Raw genomic sequence first — 26,194 nt, forward strand, 5'->3', positions numbered from 1 at the left:
GATCATTCAAATTGGCGGGCATTCCGTTTTGGTATGTTAGCTACTTCTGGCATTTCTGTTGATAAATTCTGTAGGTTAATTCTGTCCTCGGGAGGGTTTACATAATGATTTGACGTTTCGTGTTAGAGAAAAGGTTAAAGATGGATTCAGTTCCTCTGAGGCTCCCATTACAGAGCTTCACTCAAGCATGGCTTATGCCGTTTGACATTACAGAAAAGTTGAACTTACATTCTGTTTGCCGACAATGTTATCAAAAGGGAGTTCCGGGCTCCAGGACCCCTCTGTGAACGTGGCCCCGCTGTTCCTCCGATCCGCCGGGCTCACGGACTCTTTCACAATGTCTTCTGGCAGGGTTAACAAGTTCTCCTCCGGTTGTTTGATCAAGTAGGTTTCAATATTATGTTTCCGTAAAAACTCGTTCCTTTCTTTGCCGTGGCCTTCTTCGACGTTGTAATCTCCATTAAGGCAATCAAGAGAAGCTTTTGATATGTGAATTCTCCTTTAAAACAAAGGAAATACATTTCAGACACCAAAGCATGTATGACTGCACCAAATGTCAATTTCCGACAGTCTTCTGTTATTTCGCAGTGTTTAATTATTGGGGAATTTGTATTGCCATATATGAACCCAAATTATAAAATTTGTCAAACCAAGTAGAAAAAGATTACTTAAAGCTGAATTCTAGGTATTAACATTTTTAAATAATTACATTGGTGCAGCTTGGACCAATGTATGTATGTATGTATGTATGTATGTATGTATGTATGTGCCATACCTGTTGGATCGCTCAAGAACAGGGTTCCTCAACCAGGGTTCCATGGGACCCTAGGATTCCTCCAGAGGTTGCTAGAGGTTCCTTAATCAATGAGCAATTTCTGCTTCTCAGATTAGTTCCCACTGTCACCATTGAAGGGAGTAATTCTTCCTGATGACCACAAGTTTAAGGAGCATTCTTCCCATGGACCATCTTACAAATATACCATGAATTCTAGTTATGGCAATTTTTACATAGTTACATAAGACCAGCTTGGACCAATGCAAGTATGTATGTGCCATACCTGCAGGATCCCTCTAGAACAGTGTTTCCCAACCAGGGTTCCATGGAATGCTAGGGTTCCTCTAGAGCAGGGGTCTCAAACTGGTGGCCCTCCATCTGTTGCAGAACTACAATTATCATGAGGCATTGGAAGGCTGACTGTTAAAAGCTGTCATGGCGGCACCCAGGAGAGACGAGGAAGAGGGGGGAGTGATTACTTTGTGGATCCCTGTATGCGTTTGTGGCAGAGCCTGCAGCGGAAGGAGGTGAATGGTGTTTGTATTTGACCGACTTCACTGAGCATGTCCTGGATGGCTATGTAAGAAAACACCAGATTGCACTTACTCCCTCCAGTGGTGAAAACCAGGAAAGACATCCTACTCCAAGAAGATAATACATAAATAAAAAATGATCTTCTTCTTACCAGATCCAGGCCACGGGAAAGCTACCAAAAGTAGTTCCAGCTTTCACCCATCACGGCGGGCAAGTGGTGCCAACCTTCAGGTTTACAAAGGGTTTTATTAAAGAAAACCTCATAACTAGACCTTAACACTAGCGAAAAAACTGAGATACTCTCCATTTGGGAGGGGGTTATATAGGGGAGGAACTCAATTTTAAGTGTCCAGTGTCCAATCACCTGTGGTGACTACATAACCCATTAAGTAATTAAGGCTCTGTGTCCCGTGATGTATGATCAAGAAAGCATGACTCCCACAGGCAGAGGCATGATGGGACTTGTATTTCTGCAACAGCTCGAGGGCCGCCAGTTTGAGACCCCTGCTCCAGAGGTTGCTAAGTGTTCCTTGAGCAATGAGCAGTTTCTGCCTCTCAGATAAGTTCCCACTGACACCATTGATCTTTTTTAGATATCTGTAATGGGGTACTTCTTCCTGGTGACCACAAGTATAAGGTGCATTCTTCCCACTGATCATCACACTTACAGTATCTTACAAAGTGAGTACACCCCTCACATTTGTAAAGTAGTGAGTGTACAGCTTGTATAACAGTGTAAATTTTCTGTCTCCTCAAAATAACTCAACACACAACTATTAATTCCTAAACTTAACTGTCCCTTACTGCCTCCTTCCTATTGGCTGCTGTGAGAGCACATTGTAGTTATGGACCAACAGGAATGTATAGTAAGGTTGGAAGAAACAGGCAAGCTTCAATACAACCACACTGCCAAAGCTTTGCCCAATCAGTTCCTTTAAAATGCATTTATTATCCTGGGATTTCTTCTGACTTCAGCTAATTGGAGATATCCACATCCCATTACCATCCGTTCCATCATCTTAAAATAAATCTGCCCCCACAGTGCATGAATGCCACTGGCTGTGATTGGGCAATGCTTCAGCACTGCCTGGTAATAATGGAGTTTTCCTGTCCACTCTATTCTCCCACACATTTCTATTGGCCAGACATGCAACCAATTATAGATATAGGCCAGTAGGAACATATGAGGCATGGGAGGGAGTGGGCAAGAATTGACCCTAACAAGAAGTGTTGAGGCATTGCCTGATCAGTTATCCTAAAAAAAAAAAAATGCATCTCTTACCCTGGGATTCCTCCAGACTCCAGTTTGTTGGCGATATCCACATCCCACGACCACACGTCAAACTGCCACTTCCTAAGTCCCAGCACTCCGCACAGCACCGAGCCAGAATGTATTCCAATCCTCATGTCAATGTCATGTTTGGTCCGTGATCTCACATACCTGCGTGTTAAAAGGTAAACATTACTGTAGAACCTCTTCATACAGTATTTTGGTCTTGTTCATTTTATCAGTTCATAAATACGCTCAACAAATGTAGATACTACGATTTTTTTTGCTGAAATCTCGGCAAACAAATTACTTCAATTTCTACCATCTCCTGTGGGCCTTGATCAGGTTGGGATCACTTGTATTAAACTAGTGAGGGATAATACCTTCAACGCTCTAAATATTGTCTACTTTAAGAAGCAGTGGTGCACCAAGGGTCTTCTCCTTTCCATGGACTTGGCTTCAGACTTGGGGGTTGATATTCTAAAACTGGAGAGTGCAAAATCTGGTGCAGCTCTGCATAGAAACCAATCATCTTCCAGGATTTTTTTTTGCAAAGTTGAATTGAACAAGATGAAGTTAGAAGCTGATTGGCTACCATGCACAGCTGCACCAGATTTTGCACTCTCTAGTTTTAGTAATAAATCACTACCATAGAAAAAATAGGCCTTTCTACACATATGATCTCACTGCCAGTGGTAAAAATTAACCCCTTGCCGACCGCTGCACAACTATATACATCAGTAGAATGGCACGGCTGAGCAGATCAACGTGTAGTGCCCCCCTTACTTTCAGTATGGGCACTACGCTTAAGTTAGTGGGGAATGGGAGAGTTATTTTGCTCCCATTCATAATTTGCTAAATCTGGGCTGCTGTCATCCCTGAACTGTCCTGTAGGTCAGTCTGCGCTCCAGGGGTGTCGATCCCAACCCTGGGCGACAGTTGGCGCTAGAGGGGTTCTGGCAGAGCCGCTTTTCCCCAGCAGCCAATTAGAGGGGTTTTCCCTTGCGGGGCATGCTGGGGAGAGTATATCTGTGGCAGACGCCATTTTTGTTGGTTCTTCGCGGGTTCCAGGTTCCAGGTGCGGCACCCACCTTTAGGGTGTGCGCATCCAACAGACCCCGGCGATATGGCCTACCAGGCCGGGGTCGCATGCTACGCGGAGTTCCACTTTGCTGAAAGGGGCCCCAGCGACTTGCTGGGTCCCCGGCTCTATTGAAGAGATCCCAAGCTATGTGCTGAACGGTGGGGGATTGGCTCAAGGAGAACCCTGAGGCAGGTTATCTGAGGGGCTTGAACGAACCATCAGGGATCTGGTGACCGGGACATTAACAGGTACACTTCAACTGTCACCCGGTGACCCTGACTTAATCTACTGGGAGGATTCGCTCAATCCATTCAGCTCATCCAAGTACTAGGCCTGTGGCAGAGGTCCCTAGAGCCAGGTCTGTGGCAGAGACCTCCCAGCAACCTTAAAGTAGCACTTCGGCTGCCAAACTCATGGCAGGAGTTTGTCCGGGGGCACTTCACCCACTCTGGCTAGAGTGGCGACGAACTGCGTTTATTACTACTGAGAGCAGGATTGCTCGCTTCATATCCAGGCCTGATACTGCAAAGTTCTCTATTGCTTCATCAACCTTTCCTCTCTACCTCATGTTGATGTTGGTCATGTTGGGCCGAGAATAAAGCATTCAGAAAACCTTTATTTATTGTCTGGACATTCGCTCACTAATCTGCTCATCACCTTCACCCCTAGACAACGGTAAGAGGTAACTTAATATGCCAATCCCAACAACAACCAGCGGCTCCTGAGGGGGTAGCGCTACAAACGTATATACAGTATACGTCGCCTTTAAGGCACACGCGCGCCTGCCCTGAGCTCCGTGAGTGTGACCGCGGGTCCCGTGGCCTCGATGTCCGCCGGGAGTCCCGCGATCGTCTCACAGAGAGGAAGAACGGGGAAATGCTGATGTAAACAAGGCATTTCCCCATACTTCCTAGTGACAGCACACTGATCACAGTTCCCTGTAATCGGAAGCGGTGATCAGTGTCGTGTCACACGTAGCCCATCCCCCCTACAGTTAGACCACCTCCATAAAACACACTTAACCCCTTCAGCGCCCCCTACTGGTTAACCTATTCACTGCATTAACATTTACACAGTAATCAATTCATTTTTATAGCACTGATTGCTGTGTAAATGTGAATGGTCCCAAAATAGCGCCAAAAGTGTCTGATGTGTCCTCCAAAAAGTCACAGTCACGATAAAAATCGCTGACCGCCGCCATTACTAGTAAAAAAATTAATAATAAAAATGCCATAAAACTATCCCCTATTTTGTAGGCGCTATGGGCCAGATTCACAGATGAAATACGCCGGCGTATCTACTGATACGCTGGCGTATTTTCAAATTTCCCGCGTCGTATCTTTAGTTTGAATCCTCAAACCAAGATACGACGGCATTTGGGTAAGATCCAACAGGCGTACGGATTGTTACTTCTGATAAATTCGTATTCGTTACGTTCACTAACAGCCAAATTTGAAAGGAAATTCCAATACCCCTAATTTTATAGTTCGATTTTATTAGTTATTTAGTTAGTTATTATTTAGAATTTTCAGATTATGGTTCTTTCAAATTTTCAGATTTTCTTTCTTATTTTCTAATTTTCGGATTTTAGAATTTTCCAATTTTCTAATTTATGAATTTTCTAATTTACAAATTTTCTAATTCACGAATTTAGAAAAATGTTAAAATTTACGAATTTTCTAATTTACGAATTTTCTAATTTACGAATTTTCTAATTTACAAGTTGCGATCATAATGAATGACCCGAAAAAACTATAATACATGTTTTCTTTTGGGTTTATTACTTTAAAGTAGAACTAAAGCTAAAACTTTTTTTTATTTTGAATAGAATAAAGGAGGGTTATAACCCCTGCCAGTTTCCTTTTTTGATATCAGTCCCTTTGGGCAGATTTTAGACATGTGCACTGTCGAAAAATGTGTTCGTTTTCAAAATTCGAAAATTCAGGATTCGTAAATTCAGAAATATGGGGCCAGATTCACGTAGGTGAGCGGTGGCGTAACGTATCGTAGATACGTTACACCGCCGCATATTTTCATCGCAAGTGCCTGATTCACAGAGCACTTAAAAAGAAAACCTACGCCGGCGGCCTCCGGGGCAAGGCGGGCCAATTCAAATGGGCGTGTGCCATTTAATTTAGGCGCGCTCCCGCGCCGGACCTACTGCGCATGCTCAGTTTCGCAATTCCCGCCGTGCTTTGCGCGCCGTGACGTCATTTTTTCGAACGGCGACGCGCGTAGCGTACTTCCGTATTCCCGGAAGTGTTACGCAAACGACGTTAAATTTAAAATTTCGACGCGGGAACGACGGCCATACTTTAAACAGCAATACGATTGCTGAGTAAAGTTAGGGCAGGTCAAACGACGACTAACTTTGCGACGGGAAACTAGACTAGCAGCGGCGTAGCGAACGCGAAAATCCGTCGGGAATCGCCGTAACTCCTAATTTGCATACCCGACGCTGGTTTACGACACAAACTCCCCCCAGCGGCGGCCGCGGTACTGCATCCTAAGATCCGACAGTTTAAAACAATTACACCTGTCGGATCTTATGGATATCTATGCGTAACTGATTCTATGAATCAGTCGCATAGATAGAAACAGAGATACAACGGCGTATCTCTTTGGTGAATCTGGCTCTAAATTTTTTGAAATTATGTAATTCAAAAATTCGGAATTCTGAAATTTGAGAATTCGGTAAATTTCAAAAAAATTCAACAATTTGAAAATCTGAAAATAAGAAAGGAAAATATGAAAATATGAAGGAACGAAAATCGGAAAGTCCAACATTTCTAAATAATAACTAACTAATAACTAATAATAACTAACTATTAAATATAGGTATTGGAATTTTCTTTCAAATTTGGCTGTTAGTGAACGTAATGAATACAAATTTATCTAAAGTTACGAATTCTCAAAAATTACAAATGCCGCATCTAAACAAATAGAACAGAATGAAATAATAATACATAATAATAATACGTTTTTATTATTATTATTATTGTTGTTTTTTATTATCATTAATTCGTTACGTTCCATTTGTTTAGATTCGGCATTCGTTATTACAAATAATTCATATCTTTGGATAAATTTGTATTAGTTTTGTTCACTAACAGCCAAATTTGAAAGGAAATTCCAATATCTATAATTTAATAGTTAGTAATAGTTAAGTTATTATTAGTTAGTTATTATTTCAGATTTTCGAATTTTCGTGTTTTCGTTCTTTAGAATTTTTCAGATTTTCATTCAAATTTTTGGATTTCTGAATTTCCAAATTTTTTGATTTTCGAATTTCCAAATTCCTGAATTTCCGAATATTAATATTAATGAATTTAATATTCCGAATATATAATTCAGATATTTCGGAAAAAATGAATTTGTCTAAATTCAATTGAAAGCTAATTCGGAACCAAACAAATTGCACATGTCTAGCAGATTTCCCCTTACTTTCTGTCTCATAGCTACAAAAAAAAGCGAGATGAAATCCCTCCAAAGTAAGGAAAATCCCTGGTTGTCCGGTGACAACTCAAAGGGGCAGATCCACATAGAAATAGATGGGCGCAGCGTAACAGAGATACGCTACGCCGCTGTAACTTACTTTTGGCCGGTTCGAATCCCCAAAGAATTTGCGGCGTAAGTTACAGCAGCGTAGTTTATCTCTGGCGGCGGAATACAAATCGGCGATTGGGGGCGTGTTGCATTTAAATGAAGCGCGTCCCCCCGCCCAATGAACTGCGCATGCTCCGTTTCTAAATTTCCCGCCGTGCATTGAGCTAAATGAGGTCGCAACGACGTCATTTTTTTTAACTTAGATGTGAATTACGTCCATCCCGATTCACGGACGACTTAAGCAAAAAAAAAAATAAAAAATTTGAAATAAACGCGGGAACGATGGCCATACTTAACATGGCAGGTCTAACTATACGCAACGAAATACCAGCTTTAACTCTACACCAGAAAAAGCCGACTAAAGACGCCGTAAAAAAATGCGCCCGCCGCTCGTACGTTCGTGGATCGTCGGAAATAGCTAATTTGCATACCCGACGCAGAAAACGACGTGAACGCCACCCAGCGGATGCCGAAGTTTTGCTTCTTAGATCCAAAGGCGTACGAGGACGTACACCTGTCAGATCTAACCCAGATGCCGTCGTATCTTGGTTTGAGGATTCAAACCAAAGATACGACGCGGGTAATTTGAAAGTACGCCGGCATATCAGTAGATACGCCGGCGTACTCGCTCTGACGATCTGCCCCAATATTTTTAATTTTTCTTCACTTTTAGGTTTAGTAAAGTAACCTAATGTTATAAAATAAGGCTTATCAACTCTCCAGTATTTCCAAGGACGTCTGCACGAATTACTTGGAAATCCAATAATTCAGTCCGTCTCGCTCTTTATTAAAGTGCAAATAGGCAGCAGCAAGTTAAAGTAAAAAAAAAAAATCCAGATCAAAAACCAACAGTTTGATCCATCACAAAGTACCCGTCCCACCAGGAGACCCGATCCGCAATCCGGCACTTCCGGCGCCTTGTCACAGACTGGAAAGAATGCGGAAATGGCTTCATTCCAGTCTCCTGAATGTAAACACAGAAGCAACGTCAGTTCCGGTTTACTCGGCTGCCAATGGCACTATTCAGAATCGCCATTTTCAGGCGATCTGTTAACTTTGAAGTATAAAGGAGGGATTTGGGATCTTTTAGACCCCCCGATCCCTCCATAAAGTGTACCTGTCCCCACCTATTACTGTCACAAGGGATGTTTACATTCCTTGTAACAGCAATAAAAGTGATCACATTTTTTTGAAACACAACTTAATAATGTAAAAATAAATAAAATAAATAATAAAAAAAATTAAAAATGTAAAACGCCCCAATCCCCTCGAGCTCGCGCAGGAAAAAAAACGCATACGGAAGTCGCGCCCCCATATGTAAACAGTGTTCAAATCACACATGTGGGATATTGCCGCGATCGTCCGAGCAAGAGCAACAATTCTAGCACTAGACCTCCTCTGTAACTTTAACCTGGAAACCGTAAAAAGAATTTAAAATGTTGCCTATGGAGATTTTTAGGTACCGTAGTTTGTCGCCATTCCACGAGTGCATGCAATTCTAAAGCGTGACATGTTTGGTATCTATTTACTCGGCCTAACATCATCCTTTACAATATATAGAAAAATTGGGCTAACTTTACTTTTTCGTGTTTTTTAAATTCACAAAAGTGTCTGCTAAAAAAATATACAGTATATAATATTTGGGGGTTCTAATTAATTTTAATAGCAAAAAATATGGATTTTAACTTGTAAACACCAAATGTCAGAAATAGGCTTAGTCATGAAATGGATAAGGATTTGAGCGCCTTTGACACAAACCAAATTGGGTCAGAGAAACTTCAAAACTGCAGCCCTCGTGAAAAGTTCCCAATCTGCAGTGGTCAAGACCTACCAAAAGTATTCCATGGATGATAAACCAGCAAGAGGGTCATGAGTGGCCAAGGCTCATTGATGCATGTGGGGAGGGAAGGCTGGCCTGTATAGTCCGATCCAAGAGAAGAGCTACTGGAGCTCAAATTGCTGGTTATTGTGGGTCCCGATAGAAAGGTGTCAGAACACACAGGGCATCGCAGTTTGTTGAGTATGGGGCTGCATAGCCACGAACTAGTCAGGGTGTCCATGATGACCCGTGTCCCCAGCCAAAAGAGCCTACAATGGGCATGGGCGCACCAGGACTGGACCTCCTAGCAATGGAAGAAGGTGGCCTTGTCTGATAAATTAAAGAATAGTTTAAAGAACACAATGATTTGGAAATGTTGACTTGGCTTATAAATTCACCAGATCTCAATCTATTAGAGCAGACCTTTCGGTCTCAGGGACCTCTGTTAAAAATGGCTATAGCTACAACTCATGATACATTGGTCTGATGGTCAGTGGAAGAGTGTTCCTTACACGTGTGGGCTTGGGAAATAAGTTCCCAGTGACACCAATGATCTTTTTAGCTATGTGTAGGGGGGAAATTATCTGAGAGGCAATAATTGGTCATTGCCCAAGGAACCCCTATAAATAATTGGAGGAACCTAGGGTTCCACAGAACCCTGTTTGAGAAACCCTGCATTAGAGTATCTATACCAGGTATGTCCAAAGTCTGGCCCGTTTCAGTTTTGAACAGCCCGCCTGGTAATTTGGACATGTATATCTTTTGTGGCCCCCAAGGAATCCCAGGGGCCACAAAAGATATATATGCTAGCTGCCTTGGAGGACACAGGGAGGGGGAGGGACGAGTGCCTTACATACAGGAGAATTTCCTGTTTACACAGCTGCCTCTGTAATAGGAAGTCCCTTCCTATTCATGCGCTGTCATTGGATGACTGTTCTGTCCATCATAGGAGGCAGGACTTTGTATTGAAGAGACCGCCGAGAAAACATATTCTCCTGTATGTAATGTGTTGGCACTCGTCCCGCCCCCTCCCTGTCCCTCTGAGGCCGCAGATGGGCAAGGATCAGGCTGCACTAATGGCAATGGGGAGTCTGCATTCATGTCAATGTGGGTGCTGCATTCATGGCAATGGTGTGCTGCATTTATGGCAATGATGAGTCTGTAGATGTGCACTGATTAGGCTGCATTGATGGGCACTGACCCTTATTTTGCTTCACAGTTCTTAATTTAAAAAAAAAAAAAATTTCCCTGAAACTTCCCTCTTAAAGTGAAGGTGCGTGTTATACGCTGATAAATATACAGAATCTACAAATTACACGCCCAAGCTCATCTCTTCATCACACACAGCCACAAAGGGAATATAATTCTTGTTGGGCCGTGTATTAGTGCTCAGACGAACACACTTAGACTGAATTTTAATGGTTCACAGAATGTCCTGATAGTGGAGATGGCCTTCACTACATGTCAATGCCAAGTCACGGCCCTATGTATTGCCCCAGCAGGAAGACAGAAAGTGGGGGCCTGGTGACAAATGAAGCAGGTAGGGAACAAGCAGAAGCATAGTTGATAAACAAGCCAAAAAGCCAGTAAGGAGTAGTAGTAGTAGCTGGAAGGGTTTAGGCAAAAGCATAGTCATTATATAAGCCAAGGGTCGATAAAAATTGGTAGTGAAGATAAGTATAGCAGCAGGTATGCAAAGCAGCAAGACATCGACTGGAAAGAGACCACAATATTCTGGCAAGTGCAGAGACATGGCTTAAATATAAAGTTCGTGGGAGGAGCAAAGAGTTCAAAGTTCACCAGAAACAAAAGACAAAGGGGGTTATTTACGAAAGGCAAATCCACTTTGCACTACAAGTGCAGTCGCTGTAGATCTGAGGGGTAGATCTGAAATGAGGGGAGGCTCTGCTGATTTTATTATCCAATCATGTGCAAGCTAAAATGCTGGTTTTTATTGTCCTTGCATGTCCCCCTTTGGATCTACAGCGAGAGAACTTCCAAGTGCATTTTCAGTGCAATTTAACCGCTTCAGCCCCAGAAGGATTTACCCCCTTCCTAACCAGAGCATTGCGTCGCTTTAACTGACAATTGCGCAGTCGTAAAACAACACTGTACCCAAACAAAATTTGCATCCTTTTTTTCCCCCACAAACAGAGCTTTCTTTTGGTGGTCTTTGATCACCTCAAAAGAACAGCGACAATTTTGAAAAAAACACAATGGGCCAGATCCACGTACCTTGGCGCATCTATACGTCCGGCGTAGCGTATCTCAGATACACTTAAAGAATTTGCGCGGTAAGTTACGGCGGCGTAGTGTAACTGTGTCGGCGTAAGGGCACGCAATTCAAATGGATGAGATGGGGACGTGTTTTATGGTAATTCCTATTGACCCCACATAATCTAAGTTTTTTTTGAACGGCACATGCGCAGTTCGTGGGGGTATCCCAGTGCGCATGCTCCAAATTAACCCGCAACAAGCCAATGCTTTCGACGTGAACGTAATTCTACGCAAAGCCCTATTCGCGAACGTTTTACGCAAACAATGTACACAACGGAAAATTCAACGCTGGCCCGACGTCCATACTTAACATTGCGTACGCCTCATAGAGCAGGGGTAACGTTACGCCGAAAAAAGCCTTACGTAAACTACGTAAAAAAAGCGCCGGGCGGACGTACGTTTGTGGATTGGCGTATCTAGCTAATTTGCATACTCGACGCGGAAATCGACGGAAGCGCCACCTAGCGGCCAGCGTAAATATGCACCTAAGATCCGACAGCGTACTAAGACGTACGCCAGTCGGATCAAGCCCACATTCAGTCGTATCTTGTTTTGTGGATACAAAACAAAGATACGACAGGGCATCTTAGAAATTACGCGGTGTATCAATAGATACGCCGGCGTAATTTCTTTGTGGATCTGGGTCAATATCTTTTACTTTTTGCTATAATAAATATCCCAAAATTATTTTCAAAAAAACACATTTTTCCTCAGTTTAGGCCAATTACTGTATTCTTCTACATATTTTTGGTAAAACAAAAGCGCAATAAGCGTTTATTGATTGGTTTGCACAAAATTTATAGTGTCTACGAATTAGGCGATAGAATTATTGTATTTTTTTTATAATTTTTTTTACTAGTAATGGCAGTGATTTGCAACATTATGGCGGACACATCGATCACTTTTGACACATTTTTTGGGACCATTGGCATTTTTATAGCGATCAGTGCTATAAAAATGCACTGATTACTGTAAAAATGTCACTGGCAGGGAAGGGGTTAACACTAACGGGCGATCAAGGGGTTAATTATTTTCACTAAAGTCTGTTCTAACTGAAGGGGGGGTGGGACTCACTAGGGGAAATGACAGATCGCTGTTCATACTTTGTTCATGTTGATCGCTGTTCATACCAGTCATTTCTCCCCCTGAAAGAACTGGGAGCTGTGTGTTTACACACACAGCTCCCGGTTCTCGCTCTGTCACGAGTGTTCGCGGGTGCCTGGCGGTCATCGCGCCCGCCGGTCACTCACATCAGCACCGGGGGCAAGCAGGGGGCGCATGCGTGTGCCCCTAGTGGCCACATGGTGAAGTGATGTAATATAACGTTAAACTGAGGCGGCTGGTCGGCAAATGGTTAAAGTGCACTTTGCACTTGCAGTGCAAAGTGGATTTGCCTTCAGTAAATAACCCCCAAAGTAAGGCTGTCCAAGTAATCAGGGAGTGAGCGGCCCAGTATTCCAGGTGGCACAGCAAAAAGAGCCACAGCCAGATACTGCAGAGGACCAGTTCAAATCTGGATCCTGACGCCTATACTCATATTGTGATACAAGTCCATCTGCCTGCTGTCTCCAGTTCCCCAACCCTTCAACAACATCTCAAGACAGTAAACCAGGTCTAGAACAGACCAAGGTGCACAACCTGTGTCCTCTCTGGGGAAGATCCCAGAGATGATAAGGTCAGAGAAACATACGACATTGTTCTCTTGTTAACCGCTTGCCGCCCGCGGCACGCAAATATATGTCTGCAGCATGGCACAGGCAGGCAAAAGGATGTACCTGTACGTCCCCTTTAAGAATTGGTTGTTGCGGGCACGCGCGCGCACCCGTCACGGTCATACCCGCGATCGTCTCACGGAGAGATAGAACAGGGAGATGTTAGTGTAAACACAACATCTCCCCGTTCTGCCTAGTGACACTGTCACTGATCGTGTTCCCTGTCATCGGGAACACGATCAGTGACATGTCACAGCAAGCCACGCCCCCCTACAGTAAGAATCACTCCTTAGGGAACACTTAACCCCTACAGCGCCACCTAGTGGTTAACCCCTTCACTGCAAGTGTAATTTTTCACAGTAACCAGTGCATATTTATAGCACTGTTCGCTGTAAAAATGACAATGGCCCCAAAAATGTGTCAAAAGTGTCCGATGTGTCCGCCATAATGTTGCAGTCACGATAAAAATCGCAGATCGCCACCATTACTAGTAAAAATATTAATAAAAATGCTATGAAACTATCCCCTATTTTGTAGACGCTATGGGCCAGATCCTCAAAAGGGATACGCCGGCGTATCTACTGATACGCCGTCGTATCCCTGTTTCTATCTTTGGAACTGATCCTCAAAATCAGTTTTCCATAGTTAGGCAGAAGATCCGGCATGTGTAAGGGACTTACACTGCCGGATCTTAGGATGCATCACCGCATCCGCCGCTGGGGGCATTTCGAGTCGAAATGCCGCTTCGGGTATGCAAATTAGCACTTACGGAGATCCACAAAGCGGTTTAGCTTTGTTTTTTCTCCGTAAATACTTACGTTGCAATCGTAAAATTAGGGCTGCTTTTACAAAGTGTAAACTGTTTACACTTTGTAAAAGTAGACCCTTCTTTGCAGCGACGCTGATTTTTTATTTATTTTTTATATATTTTTTCCCGCCGTATCTTTTTTTTTTCCCGACGCAACTTTTTTTACCCGGCGCGATTCACAAAACACGGCGTAACGTAATTTCACGCTATGCCCGTCGGGAAAATGACGTCACGAGCATGCGCAGTACGTCCGGCGCGGGAGCGCGCCTAATTTAAATGGGACTCGCCCCATTTGAATTGGGAACGCCTTGCGCCGGCCGGATTTAAGCTACACAGCTGAAAATTTCTAGGTAAGTGCTTTGTGGATCGGGCACTTAGGTAGAAATTTTGCGGCAGTGTAACTTAAATCAGAATAGTTAAGTTACGGCACCTCTTTGTGGATCTGGCCCTATAACTTTTGCGCAAACCAATCAATATACGCTTATTGCGATTTTTTTTTTACTGAAAATATATAGATGAATACGTATCGGCCTAAATTGAGGAAAAAAAATGTTTTTTTTATATATTTTTTTGGGGATATTTATTATAGCAAAACGTCAAAAATATTGAATTTTTTTCAAAATGATCACTTTATTTTTGTTTATAGCGCAAAAAATCAAAACTGCAGAGGTGATCAAATACCACCAAAAGACAGCTCTATTTGTGGGAAAAAAAGGACGTCAATTTTGTTTGGGAGCCACGTCACACGACCGTGCAATTGTCAGTTAAAGCGACGCAGTGCTGAATCGCAAAAAGTAGCCTGGTCCTTTAGCTACAAAATGGCCTGGGGTTTAAGTGGTTAAAAAAATACTCCCTGTCTTTACTTTGCTTGACGTAAGCTCACATCATAGAAATCTTTCTCCTGTTTGCACATGACAGATGGAGTGGCACCAGATATGTTTTGCACAGCTTATCTAAGCTGTTCTACCCTTCTGTACAACCATGTTCCGTTTCTCCTTTTTACAACAAGATGACAGTTAGACAGGGACCTGTGGTCCATCATGTGACCTTCCAGCTCCATTACCTGACAGCTGTCAGCATGCGAAGGGAAACGGTGAAGGCAATTCCTTGGCAACTGCCCAAGCAACACCCTGATCTGTTAAATTAATGATGAACAAGGCCTGTAACCCAAGATAATGTATCCAGTTGTTAGCGGGGTTAGGGTGTGGCGGCTTCAGAGAGAAAATCACACGTACTGATCTTATAAATAAGGTAACGTTTATTTCCGGAGAGACGGTAGTAGGAAGTTTCACTCCAGATACACAGCACAGTCACTTGTAATGTAAGTGGTAGTTGTATTCGTTAGCACTATAGGCACTTCCCACTGACGGGCACAGTATAAACCCAAGCACACAATGCGTATCTATAGAGGCTGAGATTCACAACACGTTACCCGGTAATGAAAAAGAGGAATCACCGCTCTAAGATACTGATCAGAAAGCCTCCTCACCTGATCCAAAGCTTACTGCTATGAATGAGCACTAAAGTTTGGTGTGAAACGTACAATAAAAGCAATTTATTTTTGGAGTGCAGCCGTCCAGAACGTTTTTCCTTCATTTTGCACGTTACCCGGTAACAGTGGTATTCTTTAGTGGAGGGATATAGGCGTCTGATGCACTTTTTCTGCCCTCACCACGAGGACACCGGTTTGACCATCCGCAACGGGGAGTCTTTCATCCGACTAGGATTGTCAATACCGGACTCCATAGGAACCCTGAGCTATCCCTCAGGCCCCGTACACACGGTCGGACAAAAACGATGAGAATGGACCAAGGTTCCGTTTCTTCGGTCCAAACCGACCGTGTGTATAGCCAGGCCTGGATTTCCCACAAGGCCAGGCCTCGGGGCGGCAGGGTGCCAAGGGGCGGCAGCAGCATGGAGTCCCCCGACGCCCGGAACATACAGTTAATGGTGGTAAGTTGCTTTCTAGCAGGACTAAATGTAGTGTGGGGGAAATACTAAGAAATAATAATTAAATTAATAAAATAAAAAAGTAATTAAAAAGTAAAGAATAAGAAAAATAATATTAAAAATAATAAGAAAATTATACAATAATAATAAATAGTAAATGATAAGCTACAAATACAAATAAATAAAAAAGTGATTCAAAAGTAAAAAAAAAAAGAAACAAAAAATATTTGAACTAACCGTGCCGCCCCTGCCATCCGGTTGCCATTCTCTGTTGATTTGGGGGGTGGGGGTAGTTTGGTTGGCGGGGAGGGGGTGCATTGCGGAACCTGGCCTTGGGGCGGCAGGGAGAGCAAATCCGGCCCTGTGTATAGCCCATCGGTCTGTTTTCCTTCGGTCCAAAATTTTAAAACATGCTTTCAAATAGAACCGATGGACCGCTGCCCGATCGGTCCAAACCGATGATTAGTACAGAAAGCATCGGTTCAAAACCCGCGCATGCTAGGAATCAAGTCGACGCATGCTTGGAAGCATTGAACTTCGTTTTATTCAGCACGTCGTGTGTTTGACGTCACCGCGTTCTGACCCGATCGGTTTTTGGAACGATGGTGTGTATGCACATCAGACCATCAGGAGACTTCAGCAGTGAACCGATGGAAATGGCCCATTGGACCATTCTCATCGGTTTGGAACGACCGTGTGTACGCGGTCTCACAGGCCGGAACACTCCCCCTACCTTTTCCTAACTCTCCCTCACAAGGGGGTTATCTGTACCTGTCTATAAACAGGCATCTCCCCGCAAAACGTGGCTGGGCTTCCTATAAAAGGTACCCATCCCAAAATGGCCGACCAAATCTCCTGAGATTTCCTGTCCTATCTAGACTCCAGGCTTCTTCAAAATGGTGCTGGAGACAATTATAGAGGCCAAACAGCTCTGAACATATATACACATAAACATATCAAATGGGCTGAAACGTGAGTATATACACTTGCTAATCCACTTCTTCATGCAGTCAGCTAGGCTGCCCTGCACTACAGCTGCCCAGGGCCATTTAATGCAAGGGCACTCCTGGGCACTGCCCAGGGGCCCCAGGTACATGGGAGGCCCCACAATACTCTTGCATTGCATCATACTTGCTAACTGTCCTGGACTTGCTGGGACAGTCATGCTTTTTACTAAACTGTCCCGATATGGCTGTGTCCCAAGAAACATCCCAGAACCTATACTGTGCCCTCCTGATCCCAGTGTTGTGCCCTCTTGACCCCCCAGTACTGTGCCCTTCTGCATTCCCCCCTGTACTGTGCCCTTTGTGTTGACTAGTCTTTGATTTATGGAATGTTTTCGTTTTGTAAAATCAATTTTGTTAAATGTACTAATGAATATACAGTATGGTTAATTCTATCAACTATTCATACTTTATTTCTTGAAAGTAGGTGCGTAAATTGGGGCAAGCTGGTGGGGCCCCAGTGCATTACTTTTCCCAGGGGCCCATGATGCTATTAAGAGGGCCCTGCAGCTGCCTTCATGGTTTATGAGAATAACAGGTTTCCATGCATTCTCATTCCAAGCTGTGAAAACAAAGTTAACCTGAAAGAGTCGTGCAAGAAAAAAATATGAACAATTACCTAATGGTCTTGATCATGCTGAGTCCCATTTCCACACAGCAGTGAGCGTGGTCTTGTCGAGGTTCGGGAAGGCCAGATACACAATAATAGCAATCACCTAGGATCTTAATTCTAAGGCAGTGATGTTCCTACAAGTAAACAGAAACACAAGATGACTCAACAGTGTGAAACCAAGCTCAGTGAATAGATTTGGTAAATTACATATTAAAAGGTCTCCGTAGAGAGTAGATGCTCTTGGCCTGATTTTTGCAATTTTAAAAGACGCTGGAGTTCAACCAAATGAGAACTGTTTTTACTTTTGCAAAGGTATACCTCTAGAGCAGGGGTCTCAAACTGGAGGCCCTCCAGCTGTTGCAAAACTACAAGTCCCATCATGCCTCTGTCTGTGGGAGTCATGCATGTAATGGCGCGTACACACGATCAGTCCATCCGATGAAAACAGACCGATTTCATCGGTTAACCAATGAAGCTGACTGACGGTCAGTCGTGCCTACACACCATCGGTTAAAAAAACGATCGTGTCAGAACGCGGTGACGTAAAAAACAATGACGTGCTGAAAAAAACGAAGTTCAATGCTTCCAAGCATGCGTCGACTTGATTCTGAGCATGCGTGGATTTTTAACCGATGGTCGTGCCTACTAACGATCGGTTTTGTTCTATCAGTTAGGAATCCATCGGTTAAATTTAAAACAAGTTGGCTTTTTTTTAACCGATGGTTAACTAACCGATGGTGCCCACAAACGATCGGTTTTGACCGATGAAGACGGTCCATCAGACCATTCTCATTGGTTTAACCGATCGTGTGTACGCGGCATAACTGTCTTGCAATGCCTCATGGGACTTGTAGTTTCTCAACAGTTGGAGGGCCGCCAGTTTGAGACCCCTGCTCTAGAGTTTCCCAGTCCCAGTATGACATGATTTGCAACATGGTGGGCTTCTCTCGGAACTCCAGCCCCAGTCACTCAATATTGGCATTTTTATTATAACAATCTTCATTTTGTGTTGAGTTCCTTTGCTGGATCATTCCACAGAAGAGGAACTTACATTTTTACAACCTGTTCTCCAATAGCCGGATTCAGGTAGAGCGGCGTACATTTGAGCGGGCGTAGCGCAGCTCATTTGCGATACGCCAACGTAAAATAGAGAGGCAAGGCCAGTATTCACAAAGCACTTGCTCCCTAAGTTACGTCGTCGTAGCGTAAATGGGACGGCGTAAGCCCGCCTAATTCAAATCAGGAAGGTAATGGGCGTGTTGTATTAAAATTAGCCGTGACCCTATGTAAATGATTTCCCGAACGAACGGCGCATGCGCGCGCATGCTCAGAATCACGTCGAATTTACGGTCTAAGATAAGACGGCTCAATGACAACGACGTGAACGTAACCTACGCCCAGCCCCATTCACGTACGACTTACGCAAACGACGTAAAATCCGACGGCAGTTCCGACGTCCATACCTAACACGACTTAGACCAACTATTTGGTGGTTTATCTTTACGCCTGAAAAACGCCTTACGTAAACGGCGTATCTTACTGCGACAGGCGCAAGTACATTCGTGAATCGGCGTATCTCGCTCATTTACATATTCAACGCGTAAATCAATGGAAGCGCCCCTAGCGGCCAGCGTAAATATGCACCCAAGGTACGACGGCGTAGGAGACTTGCGTCGGTCGTAGGAAGCCAAAATTCAGGCGTATCTCATTACAAGAATAAGGCGCATAGATACGACGGCGCATCCATGGACTTACGCGGCGTATATAAAGATACGTCGGCGTAAGTCTTTGTGAATCCGGGCCTATGACTCTCAGATAGGCTGGAAATGTGTAACTACAAAGACCTCAGACTTTAGGAAGGGGCATTGGGAGTGAGGAATCCAGGATTGGGAAGAGGTGAATATAATATGAACTATGTCCAAGTATATAATACTCATGATCACAATTAAAGGAGTTGTAAAGGAAAACATTTTTTTGACTAAAATTAATGTCTGCAAGGTAGACAGACAGAATAGTGTAATGATTCTGTTAAAAAACAAGTAAATACCTATTAAATTCCTTCATCTATATCACCTCCGGCATTCTAGTTTCTGTTCTCTCATTCACTTCCTGGTTTGCATCGTTCGTTCATGTAAGAACTACATTTCCCAGTATGAATTGCGGCACGCCCAGTAATTCACACCTCCTTGAGGTCTCTAACACGTAGAGAACGTCCTGCCGCACAGATGTAGTTCCCAGGAGGGGGTGAGCACGTTACTGACTGCAGTAAACCCTCCTGTCATGGTGGTCAGTAAAATCAGACAAGCAGGAAGTGAACAGAACAGAGAAGAAATAGAGCAACTTCTGAGCAAAAACGAACAATGAGGAAGTGAAAAGAGGAATGTCTGCAGGTGAGCCCTGGTTCACACTGGGTACGATTTGGAACGATTTGAGATGCGATTTGACATGTCAAATCGCATCTCAAATCGGCGGCAATTGTCGGCAATGGCACTGTCCTAATCAGTGCGATGCCGCATCTGCGATTTAAAAAAGTAGTTCCTGTACTACTTTTTGCGATTTGGGGCCGCGATTTACATTAAATTGCGGCCGAAATCGCGGCAAAATCGCAGCCGCGAAATCGCGGTAAAATTGCGCATTTTACCGCGATTTTGAATTCGCAGCAGTGTGAACCTAGGCTAAAGGATGCTTATTATGAAAACATTTTTTTTCCTTTACAACCCCTTTAAGGAGAAAGAAGAGGTGGGGCAAAAGAGATATTTATGTCACTAAAAGGACACCACTGATAAAGATACTTTATATTAAAGTGAAGGGAGCAAAAATGCAGCAGAATGGCAGCAGAGATGCAACAAGGAAGGTGGGACTTTAAGACCCCTTTCACATTGAGGCGTTTTTCATGCGGTACAGCGCTAAAAATAGCGCTGCTATACCGCATGAAAAAATCATGCCCCGCAGGCTTCAATGTGAAAGCCCGAAGGCTTTCACACTGAAGCGGTGCGGTAGCAGGACCGCTCCAAAAGCCCTGCTAGCAGCATCTTTGGAGCGGTATAGGAGCGGGGTGTTTACCGCTCCTACACCGCGCCTTCCTATTGAAATCAATAGGAAACCACGGTAATACCGCCCGCAATGCGGGCGGTATTAACTATTTTTCGGCCGCTAGCGGGGTTAAAACCTCACCGCTAGCGCCCGAATATCGCGGTAAATACGGCGGTATAGCGGCGCTAAAAATAGCGCGGCTATACCGTCACCGCACCTCCGCTGCCCAATGTGAAAGCAGCCTAAATGAGGCTCATGATGGCAAATTGAATAGAATGGTGGAAGTAAAATATTTAAAGTGGTTGTAAACCTTAAATTTGCACTTTTACCTACAGGTAAGCCTATAACAAGGCTTACCTGTAGGTAAAAAGAATATCTCCTAAACCTGTACGGTTTAGGAGATATTCCCCTCGCAATGCGGGCGGCGCATGCGCAGGAGGGATCCACGGCGGAAGATCCGGCAGCCGCCGGACCTTGCCGATTTTAAATCTCCCGCGCGCATGCGCGGGAGTGACGTCATCGCCGCTCCAGCCAATCACAGCGCTGGAGCGGCGCCGCTCCAGCCAATCACAGCGCTGGAGCGGCGATACCCGGAAGACACGCCGGAGCAAGATGACATCTCGCTCGGCGTGAACCAGGTAAGTGTCGTTCACCTCGTTTTGAGGTAAGTATTTCATAATCAGCTATTATGCGGTGCATACTAGCTGATTATGCATTTTGCCTTACAGGTAAAAAAAAAAAAAAAAATTATATATGCGGTTTACAACCGCTTTAATAATAAATAACTACATATGTACATACATTGAAATACATATTCAAAGAAATGCACCCATAAAATGGTGCCCATTTCTGAGCTGGTATTAGCTAATAACATGTTTGTAAACATTAATCACATGATACATTGAGTGCCGGTTCACACATGGGCAACCCGACTTACAGCGCGACTTTGCAAGGCGACTTCAGCGCAACTTCAGCGCGACTTGGATCAACTTACAACGCGACTTAAAGTTGCCTCCAGGACAGGCGACTTTGGCTGTGGCCAATCACAGAATAATCGGCTCTGTGGAAAGGAGGGGGTTTGCCTGAGTAAACTATTTTCTTTTCCTGTAAAGTTGCTTCAGTTAAGAGGGTGATCCGACTTCGGAGGCAACTTCCATTGAAATCTATGGGTATAAGTTGCCTAGAAGTCACCTTGAAATAGTACAGGAACTATTTCTGAAGTCGGAGCGACTTCTGTAGTATACATTAAGACATTGTAGTGTTTCATTCACTTCAATTGAATTTCTCATGTCGAGCGACTTGGGGCGACACAAGTCGGATCCCAATTTGCGGTAGTGTGAACTGGCACTTAGGGGGTCCGCCAAAATTCATAATTCGGTATATACAGTAAAAAGATAGCATCTGCACAGTCTATAGTATTGATGATTCCTATCAGGGTAAGGATGGTGTAGAAACAAAAATCTTGGTAGACGTGTAATTGAGATACATGACAACTAGTAGCTCGACGCACTTCGTTTCATTAGGATAACTAAACTCAAGAACAAAAATTTTATATATTGCAGCTTTCCAGCTTGCAGCTTGGATACATGTGTTTTCTTATTTCGGGTTAAGAACATTTACAGCAAATACAGAAAATACCCATTGATCTTGTCAAAAATACTGTGCCCTTGCCACGTACTATTAGCTGAACTGGAAGTGTTACCTCCCTTCTGTAAATTACTAATCTCTCCCATCACTCATGTAATGGAGATGAGAAAAGGCAAAGTCTTCCCCCTTCCTGGGCTTCCCCAGTGACGTAGCAGAGGGTATGTCAGAGGGTGCGGGGTCACGTGACGTGTGGCCCTGCCTCCCCTATATAAGTAATGTCACAGCTTCAGCGCGTCATTCGCTGGGCTGTGTCCAGCGGTGAGAGGAGGTCGGCGATGCTGCGCTCTGGATGGATGGATCTTCTCATCGCTGGAGATCACCCGCACCCGTCGCTGGATCTTCTCATCGCTGGAGATCACCCGCACCCGTCGCTGGATCAGAACAACGTTTTAGCAGGAAGCCGGGAACGAGTGGATTATCACCGCTGGAGTTTTTTTCTTCTTTTTTCTTATTATTAAAGGACTTTTTTCTACGGTGTGTGTGTGTTTTTTTTACCCCATTATCATTTCACACAGGGGGGGGGCAGGATCTGGGGGTCCCCTTTGTTAAAGGGGTCTTCCAGATTCTGATAATCCCCCTGCCCGCATACCCCCACAACCACCGGACAAGGGTTGTGGGGATGAGACCCTTGTCCCCATCAACATGGGGACAAGGTGCTTTGGGGGGCACCCCAAAGCACCCTCCCAATGTTGAGGGCATGTGGCATGGTGCGGTTCAGGAGAGGGGGGAGGCCGCACTCTGTCCCCCCCTCTTTTCTGCGGCCGGCCAGGTCAACATGCTCGGATAACTGGTCTGGTTATGGATATTTAGGGGGAACCCCACATAATTTTTTTTTTTAATTGACGGCGGGGTTCCCCTTAATATCCATACCAGACCAAAAGGGTCTGGTTATTGAATTTGGGGGGACCTCCGCGCATTTTTTATTCCTGAACCCTGAACCCGGACCCGAACTTTCAGCAATTGTACGGGTTCGGGAAAAACCCAAAGTCCGTACCGAACCCGAACTTTACAGTTCGGGTTCGCTCAACTCTATTTATAGCGCAAAAAATAAAAACCGCAGAGGTGATCAAATACCACCAAAAGTAAGCTCTATTTGTGGGGAAAAAAGGCCGCCAATTTTTTTGGGAGCCACGTCGCACGACCGCGCAATTGTCAGTTAAAGCGACGCAGTGCCGAATCGCAAAAAGTGGCCCGGTCATTGGCCAGCAATATGGCCCGGGGCTGAAGTGGTTAAGAGCATTGGGTGAAAGTGACGTTTTGACGTCGCTTCCGCCCTGCAGTGATATCTTCCCCTCACTCATCTCCATTACCAGGCAGGTACAGCATCCGATCGCCTCCCCCGACGGCTCCGGTACGTGGCGGAGGGCACCGGAGAGCGGCGGGAAGGGGGCGGCCCCTCTCCCGCCGCCGATAAAAGTGATCTTGTGGCAAATCTGCCACAGAGACTACTGTTATCTGAAAAGAGGGTACCAGGGTTATGGTAGCTAGCTGTTACCATAACAATGGTATTCCTCTTCAGAGTAGTGACGTATTCCTGCGGCGGGAGGTCTGTAAAGTGGTTAAGAAGGCTTTACCCTGGTGTACACTGATTGGGCCAGATTCACAAAGAGATACGACGGTGTATCTACAGATACACCATCGTATCTCTGACTTACACTGATCCTATCTATGCGCCTGGTTCATAGAATCAGATACGCATAGATAGGGCTAAGATCTGACAGGTGTAACTGTGTTACACTGTCGGATCTTTTTTTCAATTTAAAAATGGCGCCGGGGGCGTTCCCGCTGATTTACCTTGAATAATATGTAAATCAGCGAGATACGCAAATTCACGAACATACGCGGACCCGACGCAGTCTTCTTACGACGTTTCCGTAGCGGCGTACCGGTCGTATACTTACCCCTGCTTTTATCAGGCGCAGCCAATGTTAAGTATAGCCGGCGTTCCCGCGTCGAATTTGAATTTTTTAACGTCGTTTGCGTAAGTCGTTCTAGAATACGGATGGACGTCGTTTACGTAAGCGTCGAAACCACTGACGTCCTAGCGACGTCAGTGGGAGCAATGCACGCCGGGAAATTCCCCGGACGGCGCATGCGCTTTTAAATCGGCGCGGGAACGTGCCTGATTTAAATAGTACACTCCCCCTAGCCGCGGAATTTGAATTCCGCCGGGGGATTTAGGATCCGCCGCTGCAAGTTTGGAGGTAAGTGTTTTGTGAATTAGCCACTTGCCTCTCAAACTTGCGGGAGCGGATCTTAAATCACGTAGATCGAGCGGATCTATAGATCTACGTCAATCTGGCCCATTGGGTTGGAGGTATTTTGACTTCCATCATACCCTGTATGGTTATACTGTCTGAAAAAAATCAGGAGATAGAAACAGATACATCTTCACAGTATATATGAATATACATTTTCATACTATTTATTTTTTCAATCTTTATTCCATTTTATATATCGCATTAGTTATGTTCATTTTATGCTCTTTTCTACCTCCGCTTCTTATAATATGATAATTTCTATCAAAATAAAAAATAATAATAGCATGAGATCCCATACAGAGATGAATCCATTTCAGCTGTGACTGACCGGCTTAATGATGCGATTCCAAAAGATAAATTATTTATTTCCCGACAATGAGAATACAAAGACTCATTCCCTTCGCAAAGACCGCAGACAAGCGAGAGTCTCTCAGATGATGGAAATAAATTGATAATATGATGTACAGTGCACACAAAGCCATTAAGATAATGATTTGTTTTGTGGAAAACAAACTTATTTAACTAAAGCAGATTATAATTAGAAAAGCTTCATTAATACGGCTATAAAAGTACATTTCTTTATGCTTTTTCATATTTTTTTGTATGCCTTTTTATTTGGACTGGATAGTTATTTTCAGCCAATTAGACAAAAAAATAAAAAAATAAACATTAAAATTGATCATTTTCTCATTAGGATAAATAGTTTGCAGCTTAGAAGCAGAAGAAAATAATAAACTTTTTTGTTAATTTTAAAATATTCCTCCTTGATTTTATCTAGGGCTGTTACTGATTAAAATTTTCGTGTTCGATTAACCACTTAAGCCCCGAACCTTTAGGCAACTAAATGCCCAGGCCAGGATTCGGCACTGCGTCGCTTTAACAGACAATTGCACGGTCGTGCGACGTGGCTCCCAAACAAAATTGGCGTCCTTTTTTTCCCACAAATAGAGCTTTCTTTTGGTGGTATTTGATCACCTCTGCGTTTTTTTGTTTGCGCTATAAACAAAAATAGAGCGACAGTTTTGAAAAAAAATCAATATTTTTTACTTTTTTCTATAATAAATATCCCCCAAAAATATATACAAAAAATATTTTTTTCCACAGTTTAGGCCGATACGTATTCTTCTACATATTTTTGGTAAAAAAAAATCGCAATAAGCGTTTATCGGTGGGTTTGCGCAAAATTTATAGCGTTTACAAAATAGGGGATAGTTTTATTTCATTTTTATTATTATTATTTTTTTTTACTACTAATGGCGACGATCAGCGATTTTTTTCGTGACTGCGACATTATGGCGGACACTTCGGACAATTTTGACACATTTTTGGGACCATTGTCATTTTCACAGCAAAAAATGCATTTAAATTGCATTGTTTATTGTGAAAATGACAGTTGCAAGTTTGTGAGTTAACCACAGGGGGCGCTGAAGGGGTTATGTTTCACCTAGTGTGTGTTTACACTGTAGGGGGTGTGGCTGTAGGAGTGACATCATCGATTGTGTCTCCCTATAAAGGGGATAACACGATCGATGCGCCGCCACAGTGAAGCACGGGGAAGCCGTGTTTACACGCGGCTCTCCCCGTTCTTCAGTTCCGGGGACCGATCGCGGGACCCCAGTGGTGATCAGGTCCGCGGGTCTCGCGGTCCCGGAGCTTCGGATTAAATCGATTAATCGACTAATTTTTATTAACTATAACGCACATACAGATCCAACTACTTTTAGCTGATCTCCTTGCAGGCTGATTCCCAGTGCAGCTACCAACCACTGGAAAAATGGATAGCAGGATACCAAAAAACACA

General features: G+C 43.9%; 1 protein-coding gene across 2 annotated transcripts in view; it reads right to left on the minus strand.

The window, feature by feature from the left end:
• Positions 1–26,194, minus strand: part of ADCY8 (adenylate cyclase 8) — a 387,999-nt gene that overhangs the window by 179,946 nt on the left and 181,859 nt on the right. For both annotated transcript variants that reach the window (XM_040354976.1, XM_040354977.1), the window contains exons 5-7: positions 17,459–17,586; positions 2,592–2,750; positions 229–499 (exon numbers count right to left, since the gene is read on the minus strand). In XM_040354976.1, the coding sequence (XP_040210910.1) occupies positions 229–499; positions 2,592–2,750; positions 17,459–17,586 (558 nt within the window). The remainder of the gene's footprint in view (positions 1–228; positions 500–2,591; positions 2,751–17,458; positions 17,587–26,194) is intronic.

Source organism: Rana temporaria, chromosome 5, assembly GCF_905171775.1.
Source record: "Rana temporaria chromosome 5, aRanTem1.1, whole genome shotgun sequence".
NCBI lineage: Eukaryota > Metazoa > Chordata > Amphibia > Anura > Ranidae > Rana > Rana temporaria.